The 17,251-nt window shown below is 41.7% G+C and overlaps 2 protein-coding genes across 3 annotated transcripts in view; both read left to right on the top strand.

Moving 5' to 3' along the window:
- The window catches only part of CPNE1 (copine 1), a 44,866-nt gene continuing 27,615 nt past the window's right edge, over positions 1–17,251 (top strand). The window contains exon 1 of the mRNA XM_059827175.1: positions 1–67. The gene's annotated coding sequence lies outside the window, so the exon portion shown is untranslated. The remainder of the gene's footprint in view (positions 68–17,251) is intronic.
- Positions 2,993–10,617, top strand: RBM12 (RNA binding motif protein 12). Of its 2 annotated transcripts, none has more exons than XM_009809466.2 (2): positions 2,993–3,070; positions 7,608–10,617. In XM_009809466.2, exon 2 carries the CDS (start codon positions 7,630–7,632, stop codon positions 10,270–10,272), a length of 2,643 nt encoding a protein of 880 aa, XP_009807768.2. In that variant the 5' UTR covers positions 2,993–3,070; positions 7,608–7,629; the 3' UTR covers positions 10,273–10,617. The 2 variants fall into 2 exon arrangements, with proteins under 2 accessions (XP_009807768.2, XP_059683157.1); XM_059827174.1 differs by lacking the exon at positions 2,993–3,070 and adding an exon at positions 7,213–7,225.

Below are 17,251 nucleotides of genomic sequence, written 5' to 3' on the forward strand. Positions count from 1 at the left end.
TCGGCGCGGAGCGGGGCCCGGGGCGGTTCGGCTCCGTTCTAACCCTTTTTCCCGTACAGATCCCTCGGTAAGAGCGCGGCGGCGCCCGGGCGGGCCGGGCCGCCTGCCCTGCCCCGCGCTGCGGGCCCGCGGCGTGCCGAGGCGAGGAGGGGAGGCGAGGCGAGGCGAGGGGAGGGAGGCCGGGCGCGGCGCGGCTGGCACGCGTCCCCGCGCACAAAGGGCCGGGCCGGGCCGGGCGGCGCCTCCCGCGCTGCGGGCCCGCGGCGCCGAGCGGGGGCCGCTTCCGCCTCGCCGCGGCCTGGCGCGCTGAGGCCGGGGGGGCCCGGGCCGCGGGCCGGCCCTCGCCCGCTCCCTGCCTCCCTCCCTGCCGCTCTGCCTCTCGCCGCGCCTCCGCCCGCGGCCGGCGGCCGGCGGAGCTGCGCGGCCGGCGCGGGCAGGTGAGTATGTGCGGGCCGAGCGCAGGCGCCGAGGGCCCGGCCGGGCGGGGGCGGCCGAGTGACCTTGCGGCGGCGGCGGCGGCGGGGCCGGCGGCGGAGGCCGAGGCCGAGGCGGAGGCCGAGGCGGGGCCGGCCCGCGGGGGCTCTGCCGGCGGCGGCCGGGTCTGGGCGGGCGCGGCGGCGCGGCGGGGGTCGCGCAGGCCGGGCCGGGCCGGGCGTCTGGCGGGCGCCGAGGTGCGGGGGAGCGGCGGGGCCGCGGGAGTTGCGCGGCGTGGCGGTGGCGTTGTGGGCGCCTCGGCCGTTTGGCGCGGGAGGCAGCGTGGCGGGTCCGGTCCCGGCGGGGCTCGTGGCGGGGGTGCTGGGCGGGGGCCGGCGGCTGCTCCTCGCCCGGCCCCGGGGGACGAAGCGAGGGAAACGCTCTGCACTTTGTGGGGATAAGGTGCCTGCGGCGCTGCCACCGCTCGTCAGGGTTACCCTGTAAACACCAGCGAAGTTGCCGTGCAGTAACATAATGCTCTTTTCCGCTAATAAAAAGAAGCTCTGCAACAAAAAACATCCAACCAAAAAAAAACCCAACCCCAAAAAACCAAAACAAAACCCGAGACCCAACCTAGTGTTGAAGTGTGTCCCAGAAGTACACCAGGAGTCTGTGTGAGCTTTCTTTCGGGGGGAAAAAAAACACCTCTTGGCTCTGGTTTTGCTCATTCTTAAACTTACCCATTCTTCTTAGTGATTTTCTTACCCACCGTGGTCTGCTGGCGTTAGGCAGAAATATTGTCAGGTTGTTTCCTTGGTGGACGACTCTTAAGATTGTTTCATCGGCTGTTTTGTGTCCAGGGGATGGTGGTTCTTCCTGTATAGCTGATAGGGTGTTGGGGAGAGTCTCTCCCATGAAGTCGCAGAGGTATGGTGTCAGCGTTGTGTGGGAGCATCTGTGCCCTAGTCGTTGTCTGCCTAGTTAATACACTCTTGCACATTGGGTTGATCGGAAAGGATGTCTTTACCTACGAGAGTGATGGATGGTTTTCTTTAAAGCTGGGAGGATTGAGACTTGCAAACAAAAGTAGATGCTGTTTGGTGGAAAGGTTAAACATAGTAGAGTGGAGTTCTGCACCTTTTCTGAAGAATGCTGCTTCGTTTTGTTTATGTTGTTTCACATTATAGCATGTTGTCTTAGTCCACTGCAAATCTTCAGCTTGTTTTCAGTGTTGTGAAGAGGAACATATGCAACACTGTGGTTGCTATACTGGAAATACATCGAATGATTTGGGTTTTTCTTCCAAATGGAAAGTTCCTTGTGCATGAAAGATTTACCTGCTTCTTGAAGCCAGGTGTGTTTTTGCATGAAACTGTTTTTCAGGTGATTACATTCTTTCCTGCATTGTAAACTACTGTTTGACACTGCTAGATATGAACGTATATAGTTGAATCCTTCTAACATAGGGTTGCTTGTTTCTCTTAAAGGTCTAATAAAAAAAAAAAGTGTTCTTTTTCTAAATGCATTTGCCATTTTAATATAAGTCTGAAGAGCGTAGTTGTATCTTTCTCACTTGTGAGTCTGCTGTTAATGTCCTGGAAGATCTGTGAATATCTGTGTGTGTTTTAATTCCCTCTGTTAGGGAGTTTGTGGATGGTTCGGTAGTGCTGCTTCCTCTGAGTTCACTTTGGTAATGATGCTTATAACTGAAAACAGCTTGTTTGGGTTGTGTGAGGAGGAGGCAGTTATTTGTTCTTAGTGTGACTCACTCCTGGATAGTTTTCAAAAGAATGACAATTCTAGTATGAGATGGTTTACTAAGCGATGAAGGAGCAAGGGTTTTCCATCCCTTCTTTAAATACAAAATACGTATGTTGCCACTTAAAATGTTTGGCTCTTGTGTTGAGTTGTAATCCCAGGAAGACAATTTCTATACAGGGATGAAAAAACGGGCATTTGATCAGGATTTGGATAATGAAATGAAAGATTACAACTGAAAATACAGTATCTCTGTGGGGAGTTCTTACTGTGTGCTCTGTAGAGGTGACTGCCTAGAGGTGGCTGTGAAATGTCACTTAGTTTCACCAGTTTGTGTGACTCCTGAAGAATTCTTCACCTATAGCTATAGGGAGGTTTTCTGAGGTGCGGCTTATGTTGCTTTGTTCAAGTGAGAAGATGTGCAGTTGGAGGAAGGAATGTCATTATTGATGGAGCAAGGGTTTGTTAAGTTCAGGGTTTGCAAGTATTTAATTCTTGCTCTTTGCCTTTGAAAGAGTGATTTGTTCACCTATTGGTGATGGGAACATTTGAAAGAGTCTTTGAATGTTTTCTGGTTCTTTTTATATTCTTTGTGGAAGGCGTACTAATGTCTCAACCATACAAAAACTGTGCAATGCAATTACTGACAAGTCATACAGGGATAAGGTATTAGCAAATGCACTCTTGTGCTTGTATGTCGCAGTGCCTTGTGGTGGTCGCAGGTTTGAACTTTCTATGTATACAGTTCTTTGTGGACTGTTACTGCTGTTGTGTTGCCTGCATTGATTTTTGCCTCCATTTATTCTTTATTGCAGTCTAAAAGTTGGTTTTAATTGGTTGCCCACAGGATTGGCTTGGCTTCTGCTACTTGTTAAGAAAAAAACATCTGTCTTTGCAGGTAAGAGCCTTTGAATTGAAGACTTCTTTATATGCATATTGAGTATATCTTAAATATTTGAAGCTTTTGGACTCTTGTGAATTGGTATCAAGACACTTGGGTCAAATAATCTATAGCTAGTCTCTTTACTTTGACTCCCACTGGTGATGGTGGTTCTGGCAATGTTGTTCTTGTAAACAGAATTTTCTGCCAAACTAATGTTTTGTTGTTTCATCAGCATGTGGTAGTCGGAACACTCTCCCAGTTATTTTGCACTGTTGGAAAATGTAGCTACTTTGCTGCAGGCCACGGGTCTGCCTGTTTTTAACTTACTGGAGTTCAGAAGTGTACAGTAATTGGTTCTAATTAGGTTTTGCAGCATTTAAAGGGATCAGATAGGTTCAAATTAGCTCAGAGATTACTATCTTAATCTAAAAGGTTGATTTTAGCCTTTTTTAAAAAAAGGCAAAACTGTAGTCTGCAGTTCTAGCTTTTGCTAGACAGTCTCAGCCTGGATACTTAAAATTCCTCTTACAACACCAGTGTTATTCCAGTTCTTAGTCTTTGTCCAAGAATTGCCAAATACGTTGTGTGTGTGTGTGTGCCGCGTGGGTATTGTACTTTAATACTCCCCAGGGACTACGGTGAATCTTCTAAACTTTTCTTAATTTGAAAAATGCATACATCTTGAAAGGCTAGTCTGGTGTTTTTATCAATTTATGCATATGACCCAAATTCTGCTTATTTTACTGACTAACACATAGATGGAAGAAGTAATATTGTCATCTTGTACACCTCTTTCCAGTGTAACATCAACGTTTTTAAAGACATTACTGTCAAGACACATACACATGCTGTTAAGGTTCATCAAATGAGTTGAATCAGATTGATTGTCAGCACCCCTCTATTCTCCATTTTTGATCTCAGCTTGCTAATGGGGATGGCTTGTCCATAGTACAACTCCAGGATTTTGTGCTTCTGTTCTCTCCAGAAAGATACCAAACACACAAAATGACAACAAAACCCACTTTTGCCTTAAAGTACCTTTTTGTGCAGGGGGAAAAGCAGGCAGCCTGAGAACGCCTCTAACAGCCCAACAAAAAGCCTTCAATGCACACTTAACAGGCATGTAGCCTGTTCTGTGTCTGAAGTTAATGTTGCCTCTGCATGTATGTTGATCTTTACAAGTGAACAATGAAATATTTGAGCAGGCTTTGCTTTTTCATTAGTTAGAAAATTTGAGTGAGTGGGTTATTGTCTCCTAAGCGCGTTTTGAAAAAAATCGGACTTGTGAGTGCTTAGAAATGTGAAATGTGGCCCTTTTGGTCCTTCTGATTTTTCTTCAAGTCACAGAAGCTAAACTAATACTTTGTTAAAGCACTGAAATCCTGAAAAAATTTAAGTGGCTATGTTTTGAGTTGACAAAAATACTTTTTTTGCCAAAAATACTTGATGGTCTCAAGTCCTTAAAATTCTTTTTATTCATACCGTGCTACTGTTAGCTCTTGCTTAGTAGCAAGCATTTGTGTAATATCATGCATGGAATTAATTATGCCCAAGTCATTGCAGCTAGTTTCTTTAACAGCTATATGCCTAAGCAGCTGTTTGGTTTTTGTTGCTAGTGATCTAGTGGACCTAAATGGAATAGTTAGTAACAAAACTGCAGGAGATCTCTTTGCATTTTGAAGTTTCAAATTTAGTGCAAGATTGAAACACTTGCATTATCCCAGAAGTTATGTAAATGTTCAAATGCTTGAACTCTTAAGAATTCTTTGTGACCTTCTCTGTTAATTTGTCTTCTGGGCTAGATTCATGGAATCATTAGTAAATGCAGTTATCTAGCAGGCGTCAGTTCTGATAAAGAATATATGATGTTCTAAACCAGCAGATCTGATGAGAAAAATCTTCCCAAGTTGCCTTTGTTCAACTAATGGCCGTATCAGATTGGTATCCCTTTTGCATTAGTAAGGAAATAACTAAAAGTTATCTCCCATTTAACTCAAGAAACTTCAGATGTCTAGCTCCTGATGCCTAAAAATTCCTGAAACTCATTTCTTATTATAATAGGTAATAGAGAAATTGTGTACCTCCTAGCAAGATTTGCTGTTAGTATTATTTTAGTTTTCAAAGCATAGGTGCAAAAACAGGGGTGCTTTTATACCGCTTGCTTGCCTCAGGATCATCTAATTCAAAAGCAGTCCTGTAGCATAATGCAGTAAACTTCGGTTTTACAGTACCCTTTAGTATGGCTTCCTTAAATGGGCAGAACTTTCATTTTAACTTTAGTTTCAGAGATTGCTATCAATGTTAGGCAAATTTAAAACTACAGAATCATTGTAAAACACTGCTGTTTTAAAACAGTGCAGAAAGTCTTAAATGCTTTCTTAGATGTGTACATAGCATAGACAGTTCTTACTTTGACCTGTTTTTTTTCACATGGGCCAGTTCTTTTGCTGTTGGAAAATGATTGGGCAATGAACTTGAGAATGAAGTTAAATGTAAGTGTCACTGTAAGAGATAAATGCAAGATGTTGCTTTTATTACCTTGCTATGGAGATGGGAAAGTTGCTTTAAAAAAACCCCATTCCCTGAAGCTTAGTATATATTCCCCTTTCTGTTGCTGCCATCCCTTGGTGGAGTAGGGGTTTTCTTAGCAATATGTACAGCTAGATTGTTTTAGACCTTCTCATGTTACTCTTGCAAGTTCCAGTCTGTCTTTCAAGACAGTGTAGTAAGGAATCGGATGTTCATTCACAGTGGCTAGAGCAGCAGAGCTGGCTTGTCTGCTGTTTCCTTGAGGGAGAAAGGTCCTCCGTGCTTTTCTGGTGTTGACTGGATGTGGGCCAATGCCCTTTAATACCCCAGTGTGTTGCTTGAGTTCATTAGTGTATGGAAGGGGTTAGCTCTCGTTTATTGGGCAGCAGAACAAAATACTTAAGTACCCATTTGAGTAATCTGAAGTTCCATCAGGCAAACAGAATGGCTTCTTTTTTTCCCTGTAGAAGAATTGTTACTCTTGTTTTCATGAAGTACTGAGTTCAGCCTTACTTGACGTGGTTAAATTGTTGGATAGTGGCTTTACCTAGTAGTTAAGGATGTATTCGAGGCATATCTACTCTAAAGCGATTGAAAGACCTGAACAGGCAAATGCAGCTGACTTAAAGATTTGACTGTATGCTGGGATAAAATACTTAGCTGAATGTGAAATGTTGGGAGATAGTTACTGATTGTAGTCGGTCATAGCTTTGGCATACAGCGAAAAGTCTTTGGTGGTGCACTGCCTCCTGGTGTTGCATTGTATCATCTGGTTCATCACTGATTTCAGATGCTTAGGTAACGCCATTTGATGTGACTAATGGGAGCCTTGGAGGTCTTCCATACAGATTCTGAACTGGCTTGTACTTGGGAAGTCAAGAAGTTTCAGAGATGAAGTGGCTTAGGTGAAACAAGGTGCTACTGCTGACTGTTTAGGAGGAGCAGCTGCCTTCTGAACTGGTGAATTGTGCTAGTATTAATATGATGCTTTCAGTCTTTACTGAAGGTTTGTCAGGAATAAGTGAGAATTACCTAGTTTACTGTTTACCTTGAACTTCTGATATGACCTCAGGCTCTTCGGTAGAATGTGTACAAGGTAATTGTCAACACCTACCTGTTCAAAATTGATCTTAAGCTTCCCCTAACCTCAGCTGCAGAGGTAAAAGTCGTTTACTTGTGCCTGAGATGGAAGGTGTAATATTAGACAGAACATCTGCGACTATTAAAAAATTACTAAAAAACCTTGGTTTTGAAAGTTGTAAAGGCCAAATATCTAGCTAGGATATGCATAGATGTTAATCTAGTTTAGGTGAGGTCTGTATAGTACAAAATGTCTGGGGCTAGTTTATAACAGTTAGCTAGCTTCATGGTCACTGAGACCACTTGCTTTTGCTAGGAGAAAAATAAAAGATCACTATAATCTAGATGGTCCCTGTCAGGATGTCGTGTGAGTCTCACTGTTGCTAGTTTTCCATAATGGGTTCTTGTTCGTAACCAACCCACTGTTATGTTCCTAGTCATCTTCACTCGTCAGGAGATAAAATCCCTCCCCAAATGAAAGAGAACTGTTTATTTCCCATAGGTGTGCAGAATTTTTCGCCGTCGCTTTGCCAGGTACAGTGGATACCATATCAGTGTATGGTAAATTAATTTTGTTTGCTTGGCTAAAATACTCATTTTGCTTACGTTCCATTAAATATTCAACTCCTGATATAATAGTTCTGATTTTTGCTGTTTCTTAGGTTTGTTGTTTTTTTTTTTACTGACACTTGTGGGTCTTAGTTTAACAGTTATTTTGGATTTTCTAGTGCAAAATGTATACTAATTGTGTTGGTAAATGTTTAATACTTCAATCTGTGCGAAGTAAACAAACATGAATAAGGAACTTGGAATATAAACATGCTTAATCTTTGCAAGATGTTGTTAGGTGTATGTAAACAAATATAGTAGATGGTGTCTGTAGGTAATTGCATGGTGTCATAAACAGTAGTCTGACATAGCCGTTGCCTTTTCTCATCTGCAGGTGTGTGTTGTTTCAGCGCAGCATGGCTGTGGTCATCCGCTTGCAAGGTCTCCCGATTGTGGCGGGGACCATGGACATTCGCCACTTCTTCTCTGGATTGACCATTCCTGATGGGGGCGTGCATATTGTAGGGGGTGAACTGGGTGAGGCTTTCATCGTTTTTGCCACTGATGAAGATGCAAGGCTTGGTATGATGCGCACAGGTGGTACAATTAAAGGGTCGAAAGTAACACTATTGCTAAGCAGTAAAACTGAAATGCAGAACATGATAGAACTCAGTCGTAGGCGTTTCGAAACTGCCAATCTAGATATGCCACCAGCAAATGCTAGCAGGTCGGGACCTCCACCTAGTTCTGGAATGAGTGGAAGGGTTAACTTACCTACTACTGTACCTAACTTTAATAATCCTTCTCCTAGTGTAGTAACTGCTTCTACTACTGTGCATGAGAGCAATAAAAACATATCCACATTTTCTACTGCCAGTATGGGGACTGCACCTCCGAATCTTGGGAGTACCTTTGGTAGCCCAACGTTTAGCTCAACTATACCTAGCACAGCATCCCCAATGAACACAGTACCTCCTCCACCAATCCCTCCTATCCCAGCTATGCCGTCTTTGCCACCAATGCCTTCTATTCCCCCGATACCTGTTCCACCTCCTGTACCCACACTGCCTCCTGTTCCTCCGGTTCCTCCAATACCCCCTGTGCCCCCCGTACCTCCAATGACACCTATGCCTCCCATATCAGGAATGCCTCCTATGAATCCTCCACCCGTAGCACCTTTACCCACTGGAATGAATGGGTCTGGAGCAGCAGTGAATCTGAACAGCGGCTTGAATCCATTGTTTATTGGTCCCATGAATCCTGTAAATCCTATCCAGATGAATTCTCAAAGTAGTGTCAAGCCAATTCCAGTCAATCCAGACGATTTGTATGTCAGCGTTCATGGAATGCCCTTTTCTGCAACAGAATCTGATGTGAAAGACTTTTTCCTTGGGCTCCGTGTGGATGCAGTCCATATGCTGAAGGATCATGTAGGTCGAAATAATGGAAATGGACTAGTTAAGTTTTTTTCTCCTCAAGATACATTTGAAGCACTGAAGCGAAACAGAATGCTGATGATTCAGCGCTATGTTGAAGTTAGTCCTGCAACAGAGAGACAGTGGGTGGCTGCTGGAGGCCACATAACTTTCAAGCAAACCATGGGTCCCTCTGGGCAGTCGCACCCTCCTCCTCCCCAGGCTCATTCTAGGTCCAAATCTCCTGGTGGACAGAAAAGGTCACGGTCGAGATCTCCCCATGAGCAGGGTTTCTGTGTGTATTTGAAAGGTCTTCCCTTTGAATCGGAGAACAAACATGTGATAGATTTTTTTAAAAAGCTGGATATAGTTGAAGACAGCATTTATATAGCTTATGGACCTAATGGGAAGGCAATTGGAGAGGGTTTTGTCGAGTTCAGGAATGAAGCTGATTATAAAGCAGCTTTGTGTCATCATAAGCAGTACATAGGGAATCGCTTTATTCAAGTTCATCCAATTACTAAAAAGGCAATGTTAGAAAAGATAGATATGATTCGTAAAAGATTGCAGAACTTCAACTATGACCAGAGAGAAATCCTCATGAATGCTGAGGTGGAACCAGGCTCGCCAAAGTTGTGTGCACATATATCTAATATTCCATACAATATAACAAAAATGGAAATCCTTCAGTTTCTAGAGGGACTGGCAGTAGAAGAAAACGCTGTACAAATTCTTGTTGATAATAATGGGCAAGGTTTAGGGCAAGCACTGGTTCAGTTTAAAGCTGAAGATGATGCTCGTAAGGCAGAGCGTTTGCACCGTAAAAAACTGAATGGAAGAGATGTTGTTTTGCGTTTGATAACTGTAGAAGAAATGAGAGATATTGAGAGGAACCCACCATCTCAAGGGAAAAAGATACTGAAAATACCGATACAAGGAAATGCAGCTGTGCCAGGAGCACAGGGCGCTGGTGGGGATGAGCATGCCTTCTTGGGGGGAAATTCTAAAGACGCAAACAATGGTCCTCCATTTAATTTCCCTGGTAACTTCAGCGGGTCTGGCACATTTGGTCCCCCTCTACCACCCCCTGGAATAGGTGGCTTTCCTGATTCTAGACCAGGAATACCTACAGTTGCAACTAGCGGTTTACCTGGTGCAGGTATTGAGGTCCCAGGTTTTGCAGGTGGTCCTGGTAATTTGAGTGGACCGGCAGGTTTTGCAGGGGGTCCTCAGACTTTTGGTAACGGTCCTGGCAATTTAAGTGGACCCCCTGCCTTTGGTGCTGGTCCTCCAGGAATTGCTAGTGGTCTTGCACATTTAAGTGGACCTCCAGGGTTTGGACCTGGACCAGGAAATATACATATTAGTGGACCCCCAGGTTTTGGAACAGGGTCTGGGAAGCCAGGACCAACTGTCATTAAAGTGCAAAATATGCCCTTTACTGTTTCGGTGGATGAAATTTTGGATTTCTTTTATGGTTACCAAGTGATCCCTGGTTCTGTGTGCTTAAAATACAATGAAAAAGGCATGCCCACTGGAGAAGCAATGGTTGCATTCGAGTCTCGTGATGAAGCTATGGCAGCTGTTGTTGATTTAAATGACAGGCCTATAGGCTCCAGAAAAGTAAAACTTGTTTTAGGGTAGCTGTTAATATGAAGTAGTTGTAGAATAGATATTCATAGTGCTGTGATAAATGCATCCGGATTGGTTTTTATAGTATTTCCAGGATAGAACCTGTGGATTGTTTAAATTGTAAAACAGATTGGTTTTGATAAGACAGAGCACTGGGTTAGCCATTACAGAAGAAACACTGCAAGGATAGACGCGCAGTGGATTTTCCCGTATGAATATGTGGAGAAGCTAGACGGATTCTTATTCATCATAGAAGTTTGGTAAACTATGCTGGACACAGTGCTTATGAAGGAGTCTAGATTGGTTTTACGTAGTTTTGGGTAAGGGAAATAGATGAAGTCAGTGAAGCTCTTCAGTGGGTGCTCTTGCAAGCCATTGTAAAATAGATAGCTATTTCTAGATTTGGTTAAAAGCTGGCTGAATTTGCTTTGTTTACAGGTCAAAGCTTTGTTTAAAGTCCTGATTTTACTCTGCAACTGAAAGAATTCTCAGTGTACACAGATTAATTGTTTTGTGTATGTATCTTCATTTTTTCCAAGATTCTCACTGTATGAACAGTTGAATTATGCCCGTTGCTGATATGTCTACCAAACTAATTCCTATAAGTATGAGCAGAATCGTTCTGTAAAATTCAAGCTGTTCTTTGTGGAATAACCTTTAGTTATTTATATATTGCAATTATAACTGTGCAGAATAAGACTTTTGCCACAAGTATAGCTAACCTCAAACATTGTCATATGAGTTTTATAGTACACTTAAAACATTTGCAGTAGAAGTAACAACTTGAAAATACTCATTATTGTTTAAGTAGCTTGATTTGTTAGGATTACATGAATCAGTTGGGATAGGATCTTTGACACTAGTTGGATATTGATGTTGTATTTCTCATGTGTCTCTTGAACTCCTTACATAGATTCTCTGCTAAGAGAACCAAAGTGGTGATTATTAGTAGAAGATTGGAGTCCAGCTAAAGCTTTGAATTAGTATATATATGAAAGAAACTTTTATCTTAAGCAACTCTGTCGTGAATTACTGCTATGGGTGAATTCAGAGATAAAATTTATTTTTCTCCAAAACTTGAAAATACTGAGTTTACTATATATTTTTGCAATAAAGTTGTGCTGTTGTATTCAAAGTCTTTAAAGAGTTGCCATTTTCTTTGCTGTGCAGTAAAACCTTCCATGGAAAACCAGAGAATTGGAAAGGAAGTAATTACACAAGTGAAAAGTAGAATTTTTTTGGTTCATCCTTGCTTGGCTTATGATAAATTTAAAGACTTGGGCATTGCCTGAAAAATCCTGCTATTCCCTGCAAATCATTGTACTTAAACATAGTAAACTTTAAAACTGTTTTGTTTTTTGGACAAAGAAAAACAGTGCCTTTTGGTGTTGCATATCATGGAACACTGAAGTGTATGGTCAGGCAAAATTGAGAGGTGCAAGTGGCAACAGTTTTATTCATGTGGTGTGTAGGAGAGATTTGAAAACCTGTGCAGCGCTGCATCCTGAGAGGATTTCACAGTACAGGACTATGTGGAAGGATTGTATAAAGGTGTACTTCAATAAAGAGGCGGTCGCATTACACAGATGCTTCTGTAATTCATTAGCATAATTTTGTTTTGACAGATTACTAGGTGGTCCCAACTTTGGAAAAGTCATGTGATTTGTATATACTGTTTAAAATTAAGCCTCCTGTTAATAAAACTGTCTGTCTCTGAAGCTTTATGTTACGCGTTTTCAACAGTCTTTGGGAGTAATGTTTCAACAGCAGATCTTTGTTTCTTTTTTTTTTTCCTCCTTTGAAAGTCTGAAAGTACTCTTGCTGATGTCAGAAAGATGTGTGATTAGGAGTCAAGCCTTTCAGTTTATTTTTAAAATTTTGCTCTTTGTTTTTTAAACAACTTTTATTAAAGTTTCATACTATATTGGAGCTATTTGGGTGCTTGTTTCTTCATGTTTCACATTAGAATAAAATTACTGAAAAGGAAAACTTGGCTTCATTGTTCACAGAATTGATTTAAGATATTAGTGTGTGTTGACTTGCGGAAACTGGTGATAACTGTTTTTTTTTTAAGTTCAAATGAATCACAACAATGCTTGCTTTGTTGTGAAATGTAATTAAACTACAGGTGTCTGGAATTAGATACACAGTTCTGTGTTACTGTCTTTTGATTTCATGTCTCGATCCTCTTGGTAATGGATACAGGGTTATTAGTGTTTGCGTTAGACATGGCATATGCTGTGAAACATGCTTGTGTGCCTGTTCCTTTGGACTTGCTAAAAGTGCAGGTTTGGTTTGGAAATCGTTCATTTTCTGATTCTTTATTTTTCTGTATGATCTAAAGATGTTTAAATGCTTATCTAAAAAAAAAGTGCAAACCAATACAAAAAGCCATTGGTGTTGGGAACGCTGACATGGATGGAATGCTGAAGTGGAGGATTTGGGGTGGGGAGGGGGCTCTTCATCTTGCCAAGCAGTTGATGCTTTATATCTTAGAATAAATTAGTAGTAAATTAGGTAGTAAATATCCCCTCTTCCTTGAGAGTAGGCTCTTGGAAAAATAGGAAGTCGTAGCATATTTAGAATTTCTGTATGTACTATAAACAATACAGCTGCTGTCCCAAATAGTTACGGTTAATCCTTTAAGGCATATATAGAGAAAAGTTCATTATCAAGGGTCACTTGCAAATACAAGAAGTTTTCTATAACAACTCGCTTTCATGTTAGAAGCAGCCTTAAACTGCATGTTATGCTAAATTATGGGGGATAGCCTTATATTAACAGACTACATGGCTAGATTTGGTGAAATTGCTTACTTTGCACATGTTCTTATTTGTGAACAGCCTTAGAAATAGGCGTAGGCCCTCCAGTGTGGAAGGTACGTAACTGCCCTTGCACATACACTTCAAGGCTGGCTGCTAACAGGAGGTGGCAACGGAAAGAATCAGCTAAAGGACACTGCTCAAATTCGCAGTTGTTTTGGCCTTGATGCTTTGAGTGTCAGGAACTGACTTCCTGCTTAGCCTCGTTGCAACAATACAGTTGGTGACACTGATGTCTCAATGTCTTCAACTTATGAAAAGAAGGTACTTGTGTTTGTGTAACTGGCTAAGTTGGTCTTTTTAGCAGTTCCTTAAGTGTTAGTGTCCAAGTACTACTTGAAAAAAGAGAAAGTAGTAAAGTGTCACATTCATGACATGATTTCTGTTAAACATACTTATTTTTGTCGTCCCATTCACAAGCGAAAGTACAAATATAATAAATGATAAACTTGTGACCTATATGGAAGAATTGCAAAGGTTAGATGAAAGTGTGACTTTAAAGTTACCCAGTTTTCAAGCAGTTACACGTAAATGTCGCAGTCAGATTTTGTTTTTAACACGAGTAAATTCTGTAATATCACAGACAACATTAAAGCCAGTTCTTTGTTGATGAATTGTTGTTGCCACGTTCTAAGTGTAGATTTATGAGAGGTTTGAGGCTTTGTAGGTTTAAAGAAAACTGAAGGATACTTTTTTATTCTAAGTAGTGTTTCTTTCATAGCATTTAATGTTTTCCTTGAATGTCTATGCTCTGAATTTGTTGTGAGTGGAGAGGAAGATCGATGCAAAAATGAAGACTAGTTTTGCGCCAGTTGACACTGAAGGTCCACCTTCTAAAGAATATACGTGCTGGTCAGTTCTGCTGAATTGCTCAGGCTGTCCTTAAGTTGTTGCCTATGCCGCATGAAATTAGCAGCTTGTTTTGCTGAGACTATTTTGGTGCACTAAAGACTGCAGATTCTAGAAAAAAATATTTTTCCAGTTAATGTAGGCACACCAGTGGTGTGTTAATTGTAAATAACGATTTCAGTTTCTGTATCTTGTTCCTCCTCAGTCTTCTGCTGTGGTGGTTCCAAAGCTGCCGCTTCCTGCAGTGAATGCTGTCGGTCCTCAGCGTTTTGTTCAGCCGTGCGTGCCTCTGAACCGTGTTGGCCTTCAGATCTGCAAAATTGAAACAACTACATATTATGGACCACTTAAAGCCTCTGGTTGGACAACAGGCCACTCTGAGAGCAGTTGTTTCAGGATGATTATCTGGATAATTAGACCCTGAATCAAAGGATTGCAATTTCTGTTTAATACAGACTCTAGTGCAAGCAAAAGACTAGTTTGTGTCTTTGACAAGATAATTGGTTGGAAGGAAACAGTTTTGAAACTGGATTGGTATATTAGCAAACATTTAGTTTGAGTCTAGAGACATACACAAATTAGTTTTATGTTAGTTTGCTTCTTTAGATAGTGTGCAGGTCTTTAAATAGGAAAAAAAAAATGCTAAATTCTGTCGCTGTAAGAGGTTTTTCAGAAACAGTGCCTTGGGCCTGGAAGCAGTGTTGCCAAATCTATTTGCTCGTCTTTGCCCTTTTGCAGGTTTGCTGATGCTCCCTTCTGTTCTGCGGCTGTACGTTCTTTCGTGGTTTTGGGAAAACTGAGCTCGAGTTTGTGTATAGAGTGAATGACTCTTCCTCCCAGCGGAGGAAGTCAATCTGTCTGTTAAATGCTTTTGCGGGAAGAGTAACCTCAAGGGGTTCTCTTCCTATCTGTTCTTGGCAGTGAGAATGTGATAGTAGTTGAAAGATTTGGCTTTCCCATGGAATGAAAATCTGTTGGTTGGTAGTATGCATTCGACTTAAAAGTTTGGGGCTGTGTACCGAATTCTGCTACTCTTTCCTTATCTTATGATCAGGTAGGTATATACTGTAGCTTATTTTCTATGCAGGTGACTTTGCCAGTAATGTTCTCGGAGCTTTGTTACTACGTGGAATGTTTCGGTGGTGTTTGTGCAGGGAGTGCTTCCCACCTTTCTGACTTGGATGGTTTTCACTTATGGGTATAAATACCATATGTAAGAAAAGCAGCCCTAAAATTGTTCCTTTTCCATAGCTCTAGACTGAACGCAGGTCTCAGATGGTTTAGTTGTGACTCTTTTCACTCACTGGCACTCACTTCTGTGCAGCTTCCTTTGTTACCATTCTTCTGTTTTTATACATGTATTCACAGCATGGCAGCTTAGGAGAGAAGCAACCAGATGAATTTTGACCTGTGTTCCTTTACTGCTTCTGCGGAGCCAAAGCGTACTCCTTTGTGGCTGTTTCTCTTGTATGCTTTCATGTCTACAGCCTTAAGTTCAAATGGTCTTACCAGTTGCTTCCCACATATTTTAAAGTAAGCTTTTGGAAACAGGTAATATATTTCCTTTTAACATGAGTCCGATTTCCACAAAATCAATTTTGTAACTCTGTATTTACTACTCTCACACCAGCTTCACTATTTTTCCCCAACTTTTGGGAGGTCTTTGTTATGAGTTACTAGTGAACTAGACTGTAGTTCCTCATTCAGTTGATAATAGATCACAGCCAGAATAACTTCAAGGGGTAGAGTGGGGGTTGCCTTTACAGTACACAGCTGAGAGAGTACAATTTCCCTGTAAAGTTTAAAACTGAAAATTTAGGACTTGGAAGGCTTGCACAGGGGAAACAGGAATTGATCCTGCCTAAAACTCTCTTGGTTGGACTAGTCTGGCTTTTTGGACCTGTCAGTGCTTCTGGAAGGCTGATGACTTTTTGAAATCTTCATATTGTAGTTACAATATTGTTAAGCAAAGAATCGGTAGGATGGTATCGCTCTGATTTCTGACCCATCTGAAGGTAGGTGGAACTTCCAGCTAGCTATTTCATAGTTTCGAACAATTAGTTTCATTTCAGCCATTTCCCATTAAATGTGACTCTGTGGATGTAGTGTTGCTCTGTGTGATAGTAGGAAGCTTAGAAATGCTTTCTAGTCACTTAGAAATGAAGGCAGATTTTGGGAGGAAAATAGCAGTATAATCAGAACCTAAACTACTTCAAGAATTCCTTTTAGGTAATTTTGATTGAGTGCCTTTTATGATAAAATTCATAGGACTGCTGTCACTGACTAAGATTTCAAGCCTCTGTGTAGCACCTATTTGCTTAGTGACCCTCTTGCTGTGGTGGCGTTCGCCAGAATGTGCTCTATAATGTGAGCTTTTTACGAAGCTTTTGTTTTCAGCAGTATAACCAAAGCATTGCTGCTTGTTTTGATGGGAGGATGGATATGGGAATGCGAAAAGTCCTTGCTTGTTTGAACAGAAAGCTCAACTTGAAAATGATGGTTGACGATACCATTTCATGATTAGCCAAAAGTTTCTGATAAAAGGGCAGTATTTATAAATTCCGTGTTCTTGAGGAACACTAATGCAGCCAGCTATAAAAGCAAAGAGGCTAACTGAAATAAAATTAGGCACTGGCAGTTCATTGACTGAATGTAGGTGAAACCCCCTTCTTTAAGGAGGGGAGGCGGAGTTGTTAAATATTACTAATTCACTTGCCTAGGATTCCCCCACTACATTCCAGCATTGCTGCAGAGCCAGTCTTCTGTGTTACAGGTCCAGTCTCATACGAATAAATGGAGTGGTTTTATAGCGCTTAGAGCTCTCTTCATCTATGGACTTGAATGCTTTTAGGAGGCGAGGTAAGTGTGTGTGCAGGGTGGTGGCGTACAGCTAATTTGTCTCCGAGTAACCGGCAGAATGTTTTCATCCTCCTGTTAAAGGCACATCAGCATCACCATCAGGGAAGTGGCATTAGGGTTGAAGTTGAAAGGTTGAGACCAAACTTTCACTCTTTAGCTTTAGTAAAAACAACCGAGTGTTGCCCTCATCTAATGAAGAATATTTGTGGTTCAGAAACTTCAGTACTGAGCTTGTGTGAAAAACAGCAGAATGAAACAGGGAGTAGAGAGTTAAATTCTTTAAACTGAAATTTAAATTCAGTTATTAATGATAGAATGTGTGAGATGTCATTGATGTAAATGGTTTGCAGTTAAACAGTTAAACCTGACCCCTGCACAGTCTTACGTATTCTTAGATTGTAAATCGGAATTGGTTTTGATGGTCAAGTCTGTTTTAAGGTTTTTAAAGACAACTGTAGTCG

This window comes from Gavia stellata, chromosome 20 (assembly GCF_030936135.1).
Source record: "Gavia stellata isolate bGavSte3 chromosome 20, bGavSte3.hap2, whole genome shotgun sequence".
NCBI classification, from domain to species: Eukaryota; Metazoa; Chordata; class Aves; order Gaviiformes; family Gaviidae; genus Gavia; species Gavia stellata.

Excerpts from the sequence above, each read along its gene's own strand:
- RBM12 (XM_009809466.2), top strand. The coding sequence starts at position 7,630 with ATGGCTGTGGTCATCCGCTTGCAAGGTCTCCCGATTGTGGCGGGGACC.